We start from the raw sequence: 15,105 nt of genomic DNA, 5'->3' as shown, positions 1-15,105 counted from the left end.
GGTGGGCCTTCTGTGCAGAATCAGCCCAGCGGTCCAGACCCTCACGGCCTCTTCTCCTCTGCTCTAGCGCATTCTGCAAAAGGATCCCAGGGCAGCAGCGCCTTCCAAAGCACTCAGGCCCTCTGGGCTCTCTTCTTGGCAGCCCGGGAGGAGGCGGGGCTTGCCGGGGTGGGCGGGTCCGGGGGTGGGGCTGAGTCCGCGCCCGCAGCTCTATGGCGCCTGGCAAGGGGCACGACCATGCTAGGGGCGGAGCTACACTGGCGGCCGCAACTCCGGGAGCAGGCGAGGGGGCGGGGCTGTCCCTGGGCGGCTGAGGTGGAGCCTTGGCTGTGGCTGCCACTGCAGCTGGAGCCCAGCCGGGTAGGCGAGACCGAGAGCACGGCGGGACACGAGGGCTGCTGGCCGTTGGCTCAAGGCCTCGCGTCCACCTGCCCGCCCGCCTGCGGTGCGATCGGTCGGCGGAGCCTGCGCCGGGCCGGGCCCATGGCGGCGTCGGCGGCCCTGTCTGCGGCGGCGGCGGCGGCGGCCCTGTCGGGGCTGGCTGTGAGGCTGTCTCGCTCGGCTGCGGCCCGCGGCTCGTACGGCGCCTTCTGCAAGGGGCTCACGCGCACGCTGATCACCTTCTTCGACCTGGCCTGGCGGCTGCGCATGAACTTCCCCTACTTCTACATCGTGGCCTCGGTGATGCTCAACGTCCGCCTGCAGGTGCGGATCGAGTGAGCGCCCGCGACCACCGCGCGGCCGCGACGGCAGGGGCGCCGGCATGAAGCTCCGCGGGGCCCAATGCCGCCAGGACGTGGCGGGGGAAGGAGAAGGGGCGGCCCGGGCCCCCGGACCCTAGACCTCGGCGGAGGTCACGGCCACCGAGCCCCAAGCCCCGGCTCTGGTCACCCACGTCGCGGCCAGTGACGAACTGCACAGAAACACGCGAAACGGGCCCTTTCCATCGAACTCGAGAAAATGACTTGAGTGCGGCCGACCTGTTGCCTCACCTTGGCCGAATTGGGGAGCAGAAGGAAGAAATTCTGCAGCAGGAACGTGAATGACTGGCCCTGACCAAAGAGGTAGGAGGCCAGAGGTTGGACTTCGGGCTGGAGGGAGGCGGTTGCCATGACATCTAGATGTCCAGGCTCCTCAGTGGTTTGGGGGAGACGTGGAAGGGGCCCGAGGAAGCCTGCCCCGAAAGCTGCCGAGCCGCGAGCAGGCAAAGCAGGACGGGCGCAGGCCCTCTGGACTCCGTTGTCATATTTCCAAGATGGGGGTGAGAGGCGGCGGCCTCGGCATCTTGGAGGGTCAGCCCATCACCTCCCGGCCACGGCCCCGGTGGTGTCAGCTGAACACGGGGGAGTGGAGGGAAATGGGCTCGGGGAGGCCCAGGGGAGGCCCAGGGAAAGCCCTAGAGGAGAAAAGATGCTGCTACCCTTGTCCTCTACCCGCTGGGGGTCAGCCTGGAAGGGTGGCTGTGTTCTTGGCCAAAGCCCAGGTCTGTCTCTTTCTCAGCCCTTTGCAAACCGGCCCCCTGCCTGGTCTCTGCGGCCAGGGGACTGCTCTCTGCCTGCTGCTGCTGGCCCTGTTGCTCCCCTCTCCGCTCTCCTGGGGCATCCTCCAAAGCTCCGCATCTGGGGCCACGGAAGAGCAGGAAAGATGCATTCCTCCCCGCCCCCCCCCCGCCAGCTCAGCCACGCTCCCTCCAGCTCCTCCCTGTGCCCTCCTGATGCCACATCCCTGGACAGCCTCCAGCAGCCCCCGTGTCCCAGAGGATTTGGGAAAGTTGGGATCTCCTTGAGCGGAGGGCATCTCTCAGGCTGGGGTGGAGGGCAGATGGAGAAGGGGCTTGTAGAGGAGGTGACACTTGGTGAGACAGGGACCTCTCTGGGTGGGGAGGCAGCTCTCAAGTCCCCATCTCTTTCTTTGTCTCAGGAACGGGTGTTATAGGAAGTGACCTGCCCCTTCTCGGGTCTTGTCAAGAGAGTCCCTAACCCTGACCCTGACCCTAGAGCTGCCTGGGGAGCAGCCTAGAGAAGGGCCTGACCCACGAGGAGAGGAAGGGACCAGGCAGAGACCCCGAGGGGTGGGGTGGCCCAGTGGTCTGGTTCTGGCGTGGGGAAGGAAGGACAGACCTAGCGACACTCTGGGGGAGCTCTGTTCTCCCCACCTACTGGGGCTCTGGGAGGGGAGAGATTTGCCCTTATCACACAGGTAAGAAGTGGTGGAGCCGCATCTGCCTCTCGGCCTGCACTCTCCCACCTTCTGGAAGACCTAGCACCGTGGGATGGGGGAACGGAGCAGAGGCTCCCAGGGGACCTAGAGACAGAGGGGTCCATGGTGGGAAAGTGGAGTGGATGGGAAGTCACGGGGAAGACCGGGGGACAGTCTGAGCTGAGATGGGCACGGGAGAGGTGTGTCCCAGCACCCCCGGGGAGCAAGGTCCTCACCCACAGAGCCAGACCTGCCCACCCTGCTGCAAATGCCACCCAAGTCTGGACCAAGGGCTCCTCAGTGTTGAGTGGCACAACCCTCTCAGTTTGGGTGGTGGGGATGGGAGGGTGGGTGGCTCCTGGGGACCGTGTCACCAGGAGGGGAAGGGACAGTGGTGGGTGGGATGGGGCTGAGACCCACGGCTGACCCCATGTCTCTGTCCCCAGGCTGCCCCTGGGCCCAGCATCGCACAGGAGAGTCTCCTCTGGATGGGCCTGCACTGGTCCTGGAGCCCTTGGCTTGCGCTCTTGACTGACGCACCAGGAGCGGTGCTGATGGGAGGCGGGAGAGACCCTGGCCCTCCCCCCACACCGGTCCCATGTCTGCTCGGGTGGTGGTTGCTCATGGTCCATGCACTCAGAGTTCCTGGGGCTGAGGACCCCAGCAGCCTGGTTGCCCCCAGGACAGAGTGGCCAAGCCTCACACCACATGCCCTCCTCAGCTGCCCAGCTGGAGCCCGGGTCCCAGGTGAGGATCTCTGCCTGCCTCACCCTGGGGCTGGAGGCTGCACCGCGGCCACCACGTGCCCCCAACAGATGCCCACCAATGGGGCCTGATGGCTTCCTTCCTTGTGCCAAGTCACCCGGGAGCCCTGGTCCAGGTGGCCCTCCTCCAGCCCAACTGTGCCCACCCAGGGCCACTTCTGGGAGCCTGCCAGCCTGCGGACGGCATCCCCGGAGCTCTGGGGACAGCCTCTGAGAGACTGTGCCACAGGGCTACACGGGAGGAGAGCAGCAGAGGACGAGGGGCCTCCTTGGGGCTGATTTGCAGACACGCCCATTTCAAGCCCAGCTCTCACCCTCCGGGTGGCTCGATACCCAGCTCCAGCCTCTTGATGGCCAGCCTGAGAGGGCCTGAGAATGGCACAGGGGAGGCTCTTCGCTGACCGCGTGGGTACCCGTGTGTGAGTGCGCATGTATGAGTGTGTGCGGGTGTGCGGGTGTGAGCGTGTGTGTGTGAGTGAACATGTGGGTGTGAGCGTGTGTGTGAGTGCTTGTGCACACACACAAGTGGCTGTGCGTTGCACCGGGTGCTGTTGAGCAGTGAGCTGTGCAGGGTGCCCTGTCCTCCCTGGGCTTGGGGCTCAGCCAGCGCTGCCTGGGGCTGCTTCCAAACAGGGAGAAAGCGGGCTGGAGGCCCAGGGGCCCGGGCTCAGAGACCCCCTCCCACCCTCAGAGAACCCCCCCATCGTGGGAGGGGCTCGGCGGTGGCCCTGGCTGGGGCTGTCTGTGCTCTGCGGGGCTGACCGTGGGAGGGGCTGGGGACGCATCCTTAGCATGCGCTCCTGCCGCGGCTGTTCTTAGGGTTCTGGCCTTGAGTACTTAGCTGCTTCCGCTTTCCCACCTGTTCCTCGTCTCCCCCACTGGGCCCTTGCTGCTTGACGGGCTCTCAGAGCACTTTATGTATTTGCCGTCTGTTTCTCAGGCAGTGGAGCTTCTACAAAATCAGACACCGACTTGAATAAGACAACTTGACTTTCCCGTGTGTGATGTACTCTGCACCGGGCAGCAGCGTCTGGTCAGAGAAGTGTTCTCGTTTTGGATGTTGTCAAATCTTGTTGTCTGTCTCAGTTAAGAAGAAAGTCCTTTGAGTTCAATCAAATAAAACCTGGAGGCCTCCGGCGAGCTCACCCCACTCTGGTGGCCTGGAGCTGGGGGAGGGGAGCACCCCAAGGGCTCTAAGGGGAGGAGCTGAGCGCGGGGCTGGTGCCGGGTCAGAAGATGCGGCGAGACCCGAGCTGACCCGAACCACTGCAGCACAGGCCTGGCCCAAGAGGTGGCCCTTTGTCCCATTCACAAACTTTATTTGAATAACCTAACACCTAGGCCTTTTCTTCTTCTTAGAGGCGAGTGTTAGAAGGTGCGTAATTCAGCTGAACCCCGAGGGTGGGCTGTGGTAGGTGAGGTGGAATGGACTGTCTGCAGATCATTTTGTGTCCCCGAAGGCCCTTCCGCAGCCGCAGGTGGCAGGGTCTCCATCACCTCCCAGCTGGCCAGGTGGTGCCTGAGTTTTGGAGAAGTTCAACCTCGGGGACTGGACACCTGCCTCCCTTACTCCTACCTTAGACGCAAGCTGTCCCGGCAGAGAAGCCGGGGGGTGGGGGATCTGAGGCTGCTGCAGGGGGAGGGTGGGCCGAGGACAGAGGGCTGGGGGAGGGGCGCCTGCAGGGGAGGGCAGCACCCGCCTCGGAGGAAGGCAGGCCCATAGGACCCAGGAGAGGGGTGTCCTGAGGACTTGGGGTGTGGTCCCGAGAGGAGCGCAGCCTGGGGTAAGACACGTGTCTCCAAGAGCTCCGCAGGGGTCAGAGCAACTTGACAAGAGGGCCCCTTCCAGCATCCGCCACCCTAGGAGGGAGGGGTAGACCCCAGTCCCAGCCAGAGCCCCGAGCTTCCCGCCCCTTGGTCCAGATGGTCTTGTTCAGTCCCTGATGGTTCTGCACCCACTTCAGGGACCAGGTAGCCTGGCACAGCCAGATGGGAGAGAGGATCCAGCACCCAGGGGCCAAGGGACCGTGATGAGGGAGGACCGTATTGCCCCGCGAGGGAGGAAGGCAGGCTGGCACATCACGCCCTGGTTAAGAGGGGCACCTGGGAGACCAGAGACCTGTGCACTGAGCCCAGCTCTTCCACTGACCACAGCGGAGCCCCAGGCCAGCCACGGGCACTCGTGCATTTTCAGGAAGGAGCCTTCAGGGTGCTGTGGGCCTTCAGGGTGAGGATGTATCTTCAACAAATGTCCTCAGGTCTCAGCCAGAGCAGCCCTGCCACCATGAGAAAAGGAAACGAACTGACAGGTGATGAGAGCCTGCCGAGCTCCAGGCGCCATGCCTTAACCTCGTTATCCCCATGGCCACCTTCTGGAGGAGGTCACCACTAGGATGTCACTGAGGTTGAACCTCGAGCTGGCCTCAGGCAGTCGGAGGCTCCTCACCCGTCCCCTGTCCTTGGGATGCACGTTCTGCCCACTGTTTCCACAGCCAGAGCCCTTTTGAGGACGCGGCCCTGAGAGAGTAAGGCGTCTCTGGGACTATCTGGACTGAATATGTGACTGAATTCCATTAAGACCTCTGTACAGACTTTTAAGATTCTGGCAGGTGGGTGGGGAGATCTGCTTGTCCTGTGCACTCAAGACGAGCCTCATCTGTAAGTTCATTTGCTTATTAACCTCGTCCCCTTCCCAATCTGGTGTGGCCTGCTTCTTTCTAGGTCTCTCCTTGCCTTCTGTGTACAGGACCAGTTAGCAAACCAGCACCACAGTTATCCCCATTTTTCGGAGAAACTGATTCTTGGAGCCCAGTCTGAACTAGAAGCCTAAGCAGAACCTCCTTTCCTGAGGCCCCAGTGACTCTTGGATGGGTAGGAATTCGGTTGGAGGGTTGGTGCAAGGACACAGTCTGAAGGCAGCCCTGGTCTTTCTGGATAGGGGCCAGGAGATAGATAAGAAACCCAAGTCTTAGGGGCGGAGCTGGGAGGCTTATCAACGTGGAGCTCCCCACTGGGGCAGCTGGGGCCACGCTGAGCTGGGCCCACCTGTCTTCTCGTGAACCTCCCACCTCTGGAGACTGACTGGGATCCAAGCAACTGAGTCAGGGGAGGGCGAAAGAGCAGCTGAGAGGGCAGTTCCAGGAGGGCTAGTCAGAACCCAATACAGTCAGAACACGAGAGATAGAAATGGCATACAGAGTCCCAGCCTATCCCATCCCGAGGGAAACTGCCCAGTTGCGGATGAATTTTCACTTTGTGTGCATGTCCTTTATATATGTAAAATTAGGAACATATGACTTTTTTCACTTTATGACATAAATACTTCCTGCTCATCTTCCTGTGTGATTAAGTATGCTTCTGCTTCTAAAGCCACAGAGTATCTCTGGTATGAAAGTTTCATCATGTATTTCACACTGCCTCTTGCTTGTTTTCCTTTGTTGTTTGTTTGGGGGGTTGAGTTTGAGGTTGTTGTTGGGTTTGATTTGCTTTTGTGGTTTTTATTGGTTTTGACTGATGACACGGTGACAGATGTCCTTGTGGATAAATGCTGTGGTGCAGTCATGGTCAATCTCTTACCATACACTCCTGCAGGTGGGCCCGAGGGTATGCATGCCTTAGGGGTTTGACACCCTCCAGAGCAGCGGTGCCAAGTTCCTCTGCTCATGCCACTCAGGAGTGAGACTGTTTTGAGACAAGGGTGACAATTGTGGGTCACGACACGTTTCAAAATCTGTTACTGCCTTTCCTGCCTCAAGCTGGGTGCATTTCTCTCTCCTCAAGATCAGAGTAATCTTTCATTTAACTCATCATTTCCCTAAAGCTCTTCCTTTCCCATCATCCCCAGTTCTCAGCTAGAATTAAATCCACGCTCCAGTTGTCCTGGGTTGACGTCGTGGAACCTTTCTTTCTGCTCCTCACCTTTACCTGTACCAAAGTCTCAAGACAGGTTTTAAATCTCTCAATTGGATAAGCCAAATTGTTTATTTTGATATTTTATTTTGCATGACTTTGAATGCGTATCAAGATTAAAATTTTTCATATGTCCATTGGCCATTTGTAGTTTTAAACTATGGGGAGTATTTTTTATTGAGATATAATTGACATATACATTGTCTACCTTTAAGTTGTGCACGTGTTGGTTTGATACATTTATATTTTGCAGTTGATTTCCACCAGTAGTGTTAGCTAATACCTCCATCACATCACCTTTTTTGTGTGTGTGATGAGAACAATTAAGATCTAGTCTCTTAGCAACTTTAAAGTTTATAATACAGGATTGTTGACTATAATCACTATGCTGTGCATTACATCCCCAGAACTCATCTCCTGTTTGCAAGTTTGTATCCTTAAATAACCTTTCCCCAATTTCCCCACCTCCCAGCCCCTGCTAACCATGGTTCTACTCTTTGTTTTTATGAGTTTGGCTTTTTTACATTCTATATAATGTGATGTCAGATAGTATCTGTCTTTCTCTGTTTTTCTTATCTTACTTAGCATAATGCCCTCAAGTCCCAACCATATTGTCACAAATGGAAAGATTTCCTTCTTTCTCATGACTGAATAATGTTCCTCTGTGGTATACAATACCATATATAAAATAGAGAACAACGATCTCCTTATAGCACAAGCAACTATATTAAATATCTTATAATAACCTATAATGGAAAAGAATCAAAGAAAAGAAGAATATATATGTAATTATATATATAATTCTTATAAGAATATATATAATATATATAAATCACTTTGCTGTACACACTTTGCTGAAACTAACACAATACTGTAAATCAACTACAAAAAAATTAAAAAATTCCTCTATGGGACTTCCCTGATGGTCCAGTGGTTAAGACTCCGCTATTCCACTGCAGGGGGTGCGGGTTCCATCCCTGGTCCGGGGAATTAAGATCCCACATGATATGTGGCCAAAAAAAAAAGTAAAAAAATTTCTCTTTGTGTATGTATACATATGTATGTGTGTGTGTGTGTATACATATCACATCTCCTTTGTCCTTTCATCCATTAATGGATTCTTAGATTCTTTCCATATCTTGGTTATTATGAATAATGCTTCAATAAATATGGGAGTGCAGATATCTTTTTGATATTCTGTTTTCATATCCTTTAACTATATACCCAGAAGTGGGACCGCTAGATCACACGGTAGTTCTATTTTTACAACCAAGAACCCAGGGGCATGGGAGTTGTCCTGGTGCTGAGGCCAGCCTGCCTGGGGTCTGGGGTGAAGTCAGGTGCTCACCTCCCACTCCTGCCCGGGCACAGACGAGTGCTCAGCACACATGAGAATCAATGTAACCAGAGCAGGGACACCACGCTACCCAGCAAACCTTCTCAGTTTAAAGGATCCCCGCCAACAAAATGATGCCTTCTCAGTGTCCCCCGAGTCATCCCCTCGGTGCCAGACTCCCGGGCAGGTCTTTAGGGCACAAAGGTGAGCAAGTTAAACACGGCCCCTGCCCTCCGACTGGGGACAGGTACATGATTCCTCCACATTGCTTCAAATACATGGGCGTTTGTGAAATATAATCAGAGTCACCCTCAAATCGGGCCAATGCACCGTAGGGGAAATCTGGAAAGGCATCTGCTGCAGGAGCAGCTGGGGAAATGCAGGGCCAGGAAGCGCCCCCATGGGCCTTCTCTGCGCCCGTCTTCCCCACTTGAGACCGATGGAGAGTTGGGGCTTGGGTGGTGCCGGCCCAGCTCTCGGGGACTAGGGATGCCCCAAACCCCCTGCACACAAGACAGAGCCACCTCTGCCGCCCAGACCAGGGGTGCTGTGGGGGGACAAGGGGACTGAGAGGTACCTGGTGGGAGCCCTGGCTGCCCGGGGCACTCCCCCTACGCGGGGTCCCCCTCCTCCAGAAGACGGGCACCGCCCTGGTCAGAGGTCTGAGCGTGGTCACCGCAGCCTGGGCACACGCCACACGAGATGATGCACGAGGCTGACGCCGCTGCCTCACGGATGCCCTCTGGTCACAGTGACCTCTCAGGGCCTGAGCCTCCTGCTGTCTGTCCTCAGCCTCAGTGCCCCCAAGGGACCCTGCTGCCACCCTAGGAGGTGACACAGGCCCCATGCTCCAGTCCCTGGGTGTGCAACATGCAGGGCCCACCTCCGTGGCCGTCCAGCCAATGAGGGTGCAGCGGGTGGGCTCCTGTGGCTGCTAAGAGGAGGTGGGCGGGGACATCCTGGCTCCTCCCATCATTGGTGAGGGCGCCAATTTGGTGGCCATAGGGAAGTGGGCTGGGGTCTATGCCCTGTGTGTGCTTCAGGGGGATGAGGGGCTCCTCTGTGGGGTCCTTGGGAGGATGGGAGACTGGCATGGAAGGTGTGGCTGTTTGGTCAGAGATGCAGCCCTAGAAGGAGCTGGGGGATCTGCACCCTCCTCACTATGAGTCTCTTTCTTCTGCTTCATGGATCACATCCTCTGTGAATGGGAAGTAGGGAGACCAGGAAAGGCCTGGTCCAAACACCCTAGACGTACATACCATGACCAAGTGACATTTATCCCAGGAATGCAAAGTTGGTATATATATATATATAATGGAATATTACTCAGCCGTTGAAAGAATGAAGTAATGCCATTTGCAGCAACACAGATGGACCTAGAAGTTATCCTGCTAAGTGAAGTAAGTCAGAATTGTGAAGGCCAAATACCATATGGTATCACTTATATGTGGAATCTAAAATATGACACAAATGAACATATCTATGAAACAGAAACAGACTCACAGACATAGAGAACAGACTTGTGGTTGCCGATGGGGAGGGGGAGGTAGGGGAGGGAAGGATCAGGAGTTTGGGATTAGCAGATGCAAACTAGTATGTATAAGATGATAAACAACAAGGTCCTACTGTATAGCACAGGGAACTGTATTCAATATCCTGTGCTAAACCATAATGAAAAAGAATATGAAAAAGAATGTATATATGTATAACTGAGTCACTTTGTTGTACAGCAGAAATTAGCACAACATTATAAATCAACTATACTTCAGAAAAAAAATTTTAATAAAAAAAGCTCTAAATAAATAAGACATTTTGTGAATTGGAAGACTGAATATCGTCAAGATAGCAATCTTCCCCAAATTTATCTGTAGACTGAACACAGTATCTATCAAAATCTCAGCTAACTTTCCTATAGATATTGAAAAGCTGATGCTAAAATGTATGTGGAATGTATATTACCTTAAATAGCCAAAACATTTTGAAAAAGTTGAATCACTTACCATACCTATTTCAAAACTTATAAAGCCACAACAGTTAAGACAGTGTGGTATTGGTGCAAAGTAGGTGTGTAGATAAGTGGAACAGATTGAGAGACTATGAACAAATCCTTACATTTATGATCAATTGTTTTTTTATTGTGGCAAAATACATATAACATAAAATTTATCATGTTAAAATATACAATTCAGTGCTATGAAGTACATTCACAACGTTGTGCAACCATCACCACTATTTAGTTCCAGAAAAATTCATCACCCCAAAACGAAATGCCATGCCCATTAAGCAGTCACTCCCCATTCCCTCCCTACCCCAGCCCCTGGCAACAACAAATAGGCTTTCTGTCTCTATGTATATGCCTATAATGGATATCTTATAAGAATGGTATTATACGATATGTGAATTTTTGTGTCTGGCTTGTTTAATTTAGCATAATGTTTTGGAGGTTCACTCAGATTGTTGCATGGCCATTTGTTCTTTTTTATGGCTGAATAATATTCCATTGTATGGCTATACCACATTTGTTTATCCATTCATATGTTGATGGACATTTGTATTGTTTCCAGCTTTTGGCTACTGTGAATATTGCTACTATGAACATTCATGTGCAAGTTTTATTTAAACACCCGATTACAATTTGGGGCATCCATACCTAGGATTGCAACTGCTGGATCACATGGTAATTCTATGCTTGCCTTAGAACCACCAAGCTGTTTTACATAGGTTGCACCATTTTACATTCTCAGCAGTAGTGTAGATGATTCAAATTTTTCCATATCCTCTTGAACACTTGTTATTTTCCTTTTTAAAAAATTATGGCTATCCTAGTGGGTATGAAGTAGTATCTCATTGTAATTTTTGTTTGCATTTCCCTAGGGCTAATGATGTTGAACATTTCTTCATTTGCTTATTGGCCATTTGTTTATCTTTGTAGAAATGTCTATTCATGTCCTTTGCTGATTTTAAAATTGAGTTGGGGCTTCCCTGGTGGCGCAGTGGTTGAGAGTCCGCCTGCCGATGCAGGGGACACGGGTTCGTGCCCCGGTCTGGGAGGATCCCACATGCCGCGGAGCGGTTGGGCCCGTGAGCCATGGCCGTTGGGCCTGCGCGTCCGGAGCCTGTGCTCCGCAACGGGAGAGGCCACAACAGTGAGAGGCCCGCATACAGCAAAAAAAAAAAAAAAAATTGAGTTGTCTTTTTTTGTTAAGTTATAAGAGTTCTTTATATATTTTGTATATTAGAATGATCAATTGATATTGACAAGGGTACCAAGACAATTCAATGGGGAAATGATGGTCTTTTCAACAAATGGTGCTGAGACAATTGGAAATCTATACAAAAAGATGAATTTACCCTATTATGATGGCTAAAGTTAAAACTAGTGAAAGCATCAAATACTGGGGGAGGATGCATAGAAAGTGGATCTCTCATATGTTGCTAATGGGAGTGTAACGTTAAACAGCCACCCTGGAAAAAGTTTCTGCATTTACTTAAAAAAGTAAACATGCAACAATGCAATAAAGTTTTTTCAGGGAATACATATAGGAAAAGAAGACATAAAGTTTTATTTGCTGAGGACTTCATTATCTATGTAAAAAATCCTAAGGAATTATTTTTAAAAAGCTTATAGAATTAATAAACAATTTTAGCAACATTGAAAGACACATGGTCAATAAAAATACCAACTGCACTTATGTATAGTAGCAATGGATTTCCAGCAATTGAATTATTTTTAAACAGGACCTTGTACCCACCAGAGGTAGGGTGGGAGGAGAGGGAACTGGATGAAGGCAGTCAAAACGTACAGACTTCCAGTTATAAGATAAGTAAGTACTAGGGATATAATGTACAACATGATAAATAGAATTCACACTGTTGTATGTTATATATGAAAGTCGTTAAGAGGGTGAATCCTGAGTTCTCATCACAAGAAAAACTTTTTTCTATTTCTTTAATTTTGTATCAGTATGAAATGATGGATGTTCACTAAACTTACTGTGATCATCACTTCATGACGTGTGTAAATCAAATCATTATGCTGTACACCTTAGACTTATACAATGCTGTTATGTCAATTATGTCTCAATAAAACTGGAAGAAAAAATAAAGAGAAAGAAAAAGAAAACAAAACATAAAGGACCATGTACAATAACATGAAAAAAAAATGAAATACTTAACAGTAGCATGAAAAAAGTATTAAGTAGTTGGAGTAAATTTAACAAAAGATATGCAAGACCTGTACACTGAAAATTACAAAAAAAATGAAAGAATACATACATAAATAAATGGAAAGATGTACCATGCTCACAAATTTGAAAATGCAATATTGTTAGATGTCAACTCTACCAAACTTATCTATATATTCAGTGCATTGCCAATAAAGTCACAATGGGGCTTTTTTTTTTTTTGAGGCAAGGAATAGTGACTTTATTTGGAAAGCTGGCAGACCCAGAAGATGGCAGACTAGTGTCCCCAAGAACCATCTTATCAGGGTCTGGATGCCAGTTTCTTTTATAGAACAGAGAGGGGGAGGAGGTGAGGAAGTAAAGTAAAAAGGCCATAGCACTACTTTTTTTAGAAATTGACAAGGTGAGTCCAACATTTCTATAGACACGTGTGGACTGAAAGAAAAATGCACAATGTGAGAAATATGAGTTAAGTTTTGTTCAGGGTCTTACTGAAGAGTATAGCCCAGGAGACAGCAACTCAGATAGCTCTGAGGAACTGCTCCAAAGAAACAGCAGGGATAGAGGCTAGTTTATATGTGATTTTTGTGTGTGCGAGGGAATACAAGCAGTCAGCATACACTTTGGCAAAACATTACTGTTAGTCACCAAAAACAGATATCTCAACTCAATGAATATAGTGCTTTTCTATGTATGGGAAGGTGCAAGAAGCAGGTCCATTAAAATTCTTCCTGAAATGCAACTTAACTATCTAAAGGCCTGTTTGCCCAAAGAACAGAGCACCCCGTTATCATCTTTAATTTCCTCTGTCTGAAGCACAGGGTGCTTCACCCAGTTATCCCTTTAATCTCTTCGTCTGAAGCACCAAGTGCACTGTCGGTCAGCAGCTGCAGCAGGTTAATCTTTGTAGACTTGAATGGTGAGTGCAATGCTCTTTGCTCTTCTTTTGTTTGCCATTGCAAAAGGCTTAGGACAGCCCAAACAATTTTGAAAAAGACCAAAGGTGCAGGACTTTACACTACCTAGTTTCAAGACTTAGTATAGAGCAACAGTGATCCAGGCAGTGCGATCTTGGCATAAAGATAGATTTAGAGATCAGTGGAACAGAACAGAGGGTTCAGAATATACTCACAACTATATGGACAACTGACTTTTGACAAAGGCGTCAAGGCAATACAACGGAGAAGAGATGATATTTTCAACAAATAGTACTGAAAACATTGGATAAGAATATTTTTTAAAACAAAACTTGACCCTTACCTTACATAAAACACAAAAATTAACTCAAAATCATAGGCATACCGGTAAAAGACAAAACCATGACCTTTTAGAAGTAAACACTGGGTAAAATCTTAATGACCTAGGTTTTAGGAAAAGATTTCTTAAATAACACACCCCCAGACCCCACAAAATATAAAAGAAAAATTGATAAAGTAGACCTCATCAAAATTAAAATATTTTGCTCTTTAAAGGACACTTAAGAAAATAAAAAGACAAGGCACAGATTGGGTAAAAGTATTTGCAAAACACATGTTGGATGAAAGACTTATATCTAGAATATATCTTTAAAAAACTATTACAGAGACTTCCCTGGCAGTCCAGTCGTTAAGGCTCCATGCTTCAACTGCAGGGGGCGCGGGTTTGATCCCTGGTGGGGGAACTAACATCCCACGAGCTGCGCCATGCGGCAAAAAAAAAACCTATTACAATGCAATAATAAGAAGACAAACAATCTAATAAAAAGGGCAACCAGTTTGAATAGACACTTGACCAAAGAAATTATATAGATGACATGTGAAAATATGCTCAACCATTATTAGTCATTAAGGAAATGAAAAATAAAACCACAATGAGATACCAATCACTAAACACTAATAAAAAAGCCAAGGACTTCCCTGGTGGCACAGTGGTTAAGAATCCGCCTGCCAATGCAGAGGACACGGGTTCGAGCCCTGGTGGGGGAAGATTCCACAGGCCCCAGAGCAACTGAGCCCATGTGCCACAATGACTGAAGCCCACATGCCTAGAGCCCACGCAAAGCAACGAAGACCCAATGGGGCCAAAAATAAATAAATAAATAAATTTGAAAAAATAAAAATAAAAAAGCTAAAAAATTTTAAAACTCACCATACCAAGTGTTGGGGAGGATGTGAAGCAGTTGGAGACCAGTTTGTCAGTTGCTTGAAAAGTTAAACGTACACATCCCATGTTACCCAGTAATTCCACTCATATATATATATATAAGAGATGGCTTCCAGGTCCTTGAGGAGACATTCCTGAGTTGTGAGACTGGCAAGAGGTTTATTTGGCCATTATAAAACTTACATACATTTGAAAAGTACAGAGGAAGAAGTTCTGAAGGAAAAACAATTCTCCTTATTTTCAACAAGGTGGGGGAAATGTTTTGTTTGGTTTCTGGCAAATTATGCTCAGAGACCGAGACTGTCTTTACCAATAATTTGTTTAACACAGGTTCACTGAGGGAATTACAGTAATTTCACAAGCCAACAGCATACAGGATAATACCTCTTAATCAACCAATAAAGAAATACTCCAAACCAATTATCGATTAATCACACTATGGTTCCAGGCAAGGGGGAGATAAAAGGAATAAAGTCTAAATTTAGTTGAGCTGCACCTTTCTACAGTAGGTTCTCGAAAGGGTGGCCTTAGCCAACCACGAGCTGACGAGCTGACGTCCAGCTGCCTGCAC

The 15,105-nt window shown here is 49.7% G+C and overlaps 1 protein-coding gene across 1 annotated transcript; it reads left to right on the top strand.

Moving 5' to 3' along the window:
- Positions 1–323: 323 nt before the first annotated feature.
- LOC308609010 (small integral membrane protein 10-like protein 2A) lies at positions 324–3,635 on the top strand. The gene is made up of 2 exons (XM_081222480.1): positions 324–1,064; positions 2,646–3,635. Exon 1 carries the CDS (start codon positions 484–486, stop codon positions 718–720), a length of 237 nt encoding a protein of 78 aa, XP_081078606.1. The 5' UTR covers positions 324–483; the 3' UTR covers positions 721–1,064; positions 2,646–3,635.
- Positions 3,636–15,105: the final 11,470 nt, after the last annotated feature.

Source organism: Mesoplodon bidens, assembly GCF_964165515.1.
Source record: "Mesoplodon bidens genome assembly, chromosome: X".
In the NCBI taxonomy this organism is placed as follows: Eukaryota; Metazoa; Chordata; class Mammalia; order Artiodactyla; family Ziphiidae; genus Mesoplodon; species Mesoplodon bidens.
The sequence above is the reverse complement of the archived record's forward strand: the minus strand, read 5'-3'. Positions and strand labels throughout refer to the sequence as shown.

Bases quoted from the DNA above. Each gene is read 5' to 3' on its own strand.
- LOC308609010 (XM_081222480.1), top strand. From the start codon at position 484: ATGGCGGCGTCGGCGGCCCTGTCTGCGGCGGCGGCGGCGGCGGCCCTG.